Raw genomic sequence first — 6,000 nt, 5'->3', positions numbered from 1 at the left:
AGGCTTCAACTACTGCTTTCTGCTGAGTTCCTTTGAATATCACACTGCACAGGTACATCTTGGAATCCACCAAGGATTTGAAAGGAGTATGTAAGGCAGATTTGGGGCTTACTTTCTGAGGTACTCTCCTTCCCCAAATTTCCCTTCTAATTTTCAGTTGTTCTAGAAGTCCCAAATGACTTCTCAGCCCAGCAAGACCACCATATTCTGCTTGAGTTCTATTCCCAAGTGACCTGTACAAACTGGAAATTGCCCTATGGGTTAAAGCTGGTTAATGTGGATGTCTTCTACTACAGGATTTTGTGCAGTTTCTGCCTGGTTTTGATTGCTCTCCAGAGCCTTCTAATCATTGCTTTCTATCTATATTTTGTTCAGAGTTTATAATTGTTATTGACAAGAGTTAGTCCAATACAAGCTGCTCCTTCATTATCATACTGCAACCCCTGAAATCTCAAAAAGTTTTAGAGTAAAAAATTAAAGGCAAAATATGTTTTATCATTTATTTCCAATCCATTAGGAAAAAACCTACTTTATGCAGCTGTACCCTTTAATTCATTTCTTCTGGAAAAAAGTACAAAAGACCAGACTAAAATCGAGACAAACATTTAAAGGAAAATCCTTTGACTCAGAGTTTAAAAACAAACTATAAATGGTTCATTTTACCAAAAGAATTAGCTTTTGTACAAAATATAAAGAATTTTACACTATAAACAAAGACTGCTGTATCCATACTTAAATTAGAATTCTAGTATCTTCTTTTCCTCCAATTCTTCTTGAGCACAAAGCATATTTCCAAGCCAGAAATCTAATAACCTCAATGGGTAGACTGTCTCAGAGTAAGCTTTTAAGATACCTGGAAGGACAGTACTGATTCTTTCCCTTGGCTCAAAGTTCAGTACACATCAGTAAGTTTTAATTTAGTTTACAAAACTCTGCCATATTAACATGAAGAGCACACTAACGCTTAATGTTTAAGCAATACCTTCTAGGAAGTAATATAATAGAGCTCAACACAAAATCTAAAAAGTCACAATCTAGGTCAACATTAATTCAGAAAACCTCAACAACTTCTATCTTTATTGAAAAAGACCAAACCAATCTCTTATCTACTAAGTCATCATTCTATTTTCATGGCCCTTCTATGAAAGAAATACAGCTTAAAATAAAACTCAGTCATAGAAAATAGTTCTCTAGCACTAGCTGAATTCCAGACTTTATCAGGAAAGTAAAGTAACTTCTATACAGTAATATAATTTTCTGACTCAATATTTATATTAACTTTTGTATCTTTTAACAATTGAAATCTTTGTTATCCAAAAACTTTCCCAATAATCATGATTAATTTTAAAGATTATATTTTAAAAGTTGACCTGGAACCACATAGTTCTTTAATATGATTAGCTAGTTATCTATCAATAATTTTAATCCCTTTCTAAATGAAAACAAAATGAAATTTTATGGGCTTTCTTAAAAATGTTTTAATTTGAAATTTCCCCTAATTCTTTTCTGTATATTTCATTACCACCTTTTATTATCAATATTTTCTAACTGATGATTTAATGTTTGAGACCTTAAAAAGATACTACCCATCTAAAATATGCATAGCTTTGGTTTAAAAAATTTTTCTATTTATCTCAACTCTCATTTTTTATTATGCAGGGAATTCTAAAGCCATGATTAAAGGAGACATGATTCAAATTATGGCTACAAACAGTATATGATCTTAAGAAATCATACATCTTCTACAAGAGCAAGAGTAAAATTAAGAATAATTTATGTCTTCATGATAAAATTCTTATCTATTAGGGGCAAGTTTTTTATTTTAATGTATTCTCTCAAAACCAAATCTTTCCTAAGTGAAAAATCTTTGTTATTTCTACAAATTATTCCTTCCATCCATGAGATTTTACATAGCATCATTTAAGCACCAAAGAAAAATTCTGTAAACAAACTTTCAACCAGTAAACTAAGGGCAAATATCCATTTGCCTTTATTACAATATTTAAAAGGCCATGACATGAGTCTACTTCCTACAATGACATTTTTATAATAAAAATCCAGGCATATTTATACAAACAAGAAACAGAATTACTGTACATTTTTGGGGAACAAAAGGCAGATCGACAGACTAGAACTTCTTAGTTAATAAAGTGAGCACAAGAAACCTATAAAATGTATGCAATGTATAAAAATTCAGTATTTTTTTAAAGTTTCATTGAAGGGATTAATAATTATTAGGAATAAAAGATGGTATTTTCACTGGCTTATCATTATCCTGTAAACAGTAAGAAAGTAATAAGCAATAAATTAGAAATGTCTTAGCTCCGAGTATTTCCCTTCTCTCACACTGGAATCAGTTTTACAGCAATATTAGAATAATTCTAGCAGAAAATAAATTCCATCAGAAATAAGTTAACAGTCTACAGCAGATTTTTGACAAAGATATTAGAAAAAAATACTGCAGGTCACATGAGGACTGATCTACATGTTATATGACAGAGTAACTCAAACCTTCAAACCTTCTCTATTCTACCAGATTTGCGTTGTTGCTATTATATTGCTTTCTAAATTGTTTGGTAGCAAGGTAATAGAAAAATGAAAAGTGAAAAGAACAGAACAATTGTATGATGTCTGTAGATTTATGAAGAAGAAAAAACCCACAACGTAACTTTTTCCTATTATTGTTACTTAGAAAAAAGTTTCATTTGGCACACTGAATTTATTAGGAAAAAAAAAAGAAAGAAAGAAACAAAAAAGAAACTTAAGTGTCTGGCATTCCAATCACCCACAGTTAAGACAACAGTAGGAAAGAAAAGTAGGAAAAATTACTATTTTAAGAAAAAACGCCAGAAGACAAACAACCAAAGCCTCTTGTGTCTTCTACCATTCACTGTCTCTGGAATACCTTAATCTGCAACATGATATACAAATTATTATTTACATTATGATTATATTGGTAAAGAAGACCAGAATCAGTTTGTGTTGTGCTCTAACTTACAGTGCTCACTGGGATAACCATGATCATCAAGGCAAGAAAGCCTTAAACAACAAAATATTCCACTCGCATTGTATATTTTATTTAAATTTGTTTTCTGGTTCAAGTTTGGTGCACAAATATGTAAGACTTTGCAAAGTCCTGTAAACTTAGGCTGCATTTCTGTAGCTGATAACTGTTCACTGAAGACTGTGTGTTTCTCTCTTGTTAAGTAAAATGTTCTGCAGGCTAACAAAGGTATATCCTCAAACGGTGGTATCTCCAAAGTCCTTGTTCCAACGTATGTATGCTTCTAAGGTTTGAGGGCTCACGCTGCGTTTTATCTTTTTCAAGGATTCAGTGAAGTCAGATAATCGAATATTTCTCATCTAGATTTTTAAAAAACACATGATGATACAAATGATGAACATGTATACAATGGTTAACTCAACGACAGATTAAAGTAATGATGCTGCTGTTATTAATGTTACAATATATGTAAATATATTCCTAGAAAGTCACGCCAATCATTTAAATAGATTCTCTATATTATTATATAAGTTTGCTATATAAGAAATCTTGGAAAGTGCTATACTAATATACTTTTATTACTTGTGTTTAGTTTCATAGTAATAACGTTTCAAAGCATAATATTTTTCTAATATAAAAACAAAACACACTCATTATAAAAAAGTTGACAAAATACAGGCAAGTAGAAAAAAGAATCATTCACAGTTCCACCACTCATATATACAACTGTTACCTAAATTATTTCCTTCCAATGTTTTTTTCTATGTATAGTTTCATGAAATTTTGCTTTCTCAAGTCTCACTTATCACGAGCATACTCTGGGCTAAATTCATGCTAGGGTCTCTTAGAAGGGAAAGGGAAGTTTACAAGAAATGCATGGGACTTTAAAGGAAATATTGTTCTTTAACTACAACATATAGGATGCTTATATCTGAAATTTTCTAAAGTTCTAATATTGCTTATGCATTTTATATTAATTTGGTCTTATTTTCTAACTTTTTTTTTAAGCCAGTCAAATTTAGCAGTGGGGGGTTGAATTATTTTCTAACATTTGTAATTGCTTTTGGAAATGTGGATTAAAACAGTGCTAAGTTAATAAATATGTATATTTACCTAAGTATTTTTACAGGCAAAATGGAGTTTGGTACAAAATGACCCATGTTAAAAACATTAATAGCATATATCTGTATATTTGGCCCAAAAAAAAGAAGTTAAAGAATTTTAGACAAAATTTCAACAACTGGAATTTATCTATATTTTTATTACTCTTAGAAAATCCATTCTAACTACTTCATATCATCTTTGATATCTCCATGAGTATAGATTAAAAATCACCTACACTTGTAAACTAATCTGAAAAATCTTAGCCAAAAAGAAAAAAGACATAGTTTCCACACTATGTGAACTGTTTCCTTCTTTCTTTCTTTCTTTTTCTCTTTCTCTCTCTCTCTCTCTCCTCTCTTTCTCTATTTTTTTTTTTTGCAAACAGTGTCATGATAGCTCACTGCAACCTCAAACTCCTGGGCTCAAGTGAGTCTCCTGCCTCAGCCTTCCAAGTAGCTGGGATTACAGGCACCAGCCACCACACCTGGCTAATTTTTTTTATTTTTTGTAGAGACAGGGTCTCACTCTTGCTAAGGCTGGTCTTGGACTCTTGGCCTCAATTGATCCTCCCACCTTGGCCTCCCAGAGTATTAGGATTACAGGCATTAGTGACCACATCCAGCCTGTTTCTTATTTAACTGTAAAACACATACTGGCTCTTCCTAAAGCCCAAAGTGTAGAAGAATGATGAATATAATTGTGGGTATTATCTATGACATTACTGAATAAAATTTATTTGTTATAGAAATTAATGTTTTAAAAGCTTTTGATGAAATTCCCATTTAAGTGTATAGTTTGGTATATGTGCATATATATGAAATTTATATACGATATTTTAAAGTTAGTAAGAGACTAATGGTATGTAACAGGAAAAAGCAACTGGCATAGTTCAGTAAGGAAGAAAAATAGCAAAGATGTCTTATCAAAACAAAATGATAAAGGAATTAATAGGATTAATTTAGATACAAACTGTACTTAAAAAATGAAGTATAATATATCCCAAATCTCTAACCTATAATTTTAGTACTACCCCTTAAGAACAGAAATTCCAACTCAATTATTTGAATTTCTATTATTATAAGCTTTATACAAAGGACAAATTGGGTTTCTTCTTCTCCTTTTTGTCTTTTTTTTGGAGACAGAGTCTCGCTCTGTTGCCCAGGCTAGAATGTAGTGGCAACACCACAGCTCACAACAACCTCAAAATCCTGGCCTCAAGTGATCCTCCTGCCTCAGCCTCCCAAGTAGCTGGGACTACAGGGACACGCCACCACACCTGGCTAATTTTTTTTGTAGAGATGGGGTCTCATTATGGTGCTCAGGCTGGTCTTGATTTTTAGCCTCAAGCAGTCCTCCCACCTCAACTTCTCAAAGTGCTAGGATTATAGGTGTGAGCCACTGTGCCCAGCCAATCTGGGGTTTTTCTTATCTAAATTTGTGTATAGACACTGGTACCTGACAATATACTTAGTTATTAAAGTCATACTAAATAATGGGTACATAAAATTCTAAAATACATTTTACAGACCAAACTACTTGTGTTTACCTCTCGTCCCATAAATGGGAACGACAGAATGGATTTCCTTAACCTCTATAATAAAATGCCACTATTGAGTTTTATGTATTTTAAAATTACTTAATGGACTCTTACATAGCGTTTAGTATGTGCCATACTATTTTAAGTGCTTTATAAATATTAACTCATAAGTAATGACTAACAGCTAAAGGTCACATCAAATTATTAATACCAAAACCATAGAATAAAAATAAATTTAAACTGGATGAAAGTATACAGTAGAACCAAAAATTATAACAATATAACCTGAGTATACATAATGAATGGGATGGTCATAAAAGGTACCAGTAATATTTCTTGTAATTCATTTGGCTGT

General features: G+C 31.8%; 1 protein-coding gene across 2 annotated transcripts in view; it reads right to left on the bottom strand.

Annotated features, from left to right (window-relative positions):
- Positions 1 to 1,958: 1,958 nt before the first annotated feature.
- The window catches only part of SPAST (spastin), a 60,960-nt gene continuing 56,918 nt past the window's right edge, over positions 1,959 to 6,000 (bottom strand). The window contains exon 17 of one of the 2 annotated variants that reach the window (XM_012652553.1): positions 1,959 to 3,363. In XM_012652553.1, coding sequence (XP_012508007.1) covers positions 3,241 to 3,363 — 123 coding nt within the window. In that variant the 3' untranslated portion in view covers positions 1,959 to 3,240. The remainder of the gene's footprint in view (positions 3,364 to 6,000) is intronic. The other variant, XM_012652554.1, reaches the window with a different exon arrangement.

The sequence above is a fragment of the Propithecus coquereli genome, unplaced genomic scaffold (assembly GCF_000956105.1).
Source record: "Propithecus coquereli isolate 6110/MARCELLA unplaced genomic scaffold, Pcoq_1.0 Scaffold39, whole genome shotgun sequence".
Classification (NCBI taxonomy): domain Eukaryota; kingdom Metazoa; phylum Chordata; class Mammalia; order Primates; family Indriidae; genus Propithecus; species Propithecus coquereli.
Note: the sequence above shows the minus strand (reverse complement) of the source record. Positions and strands in the feature narration are given on the sequence as shown.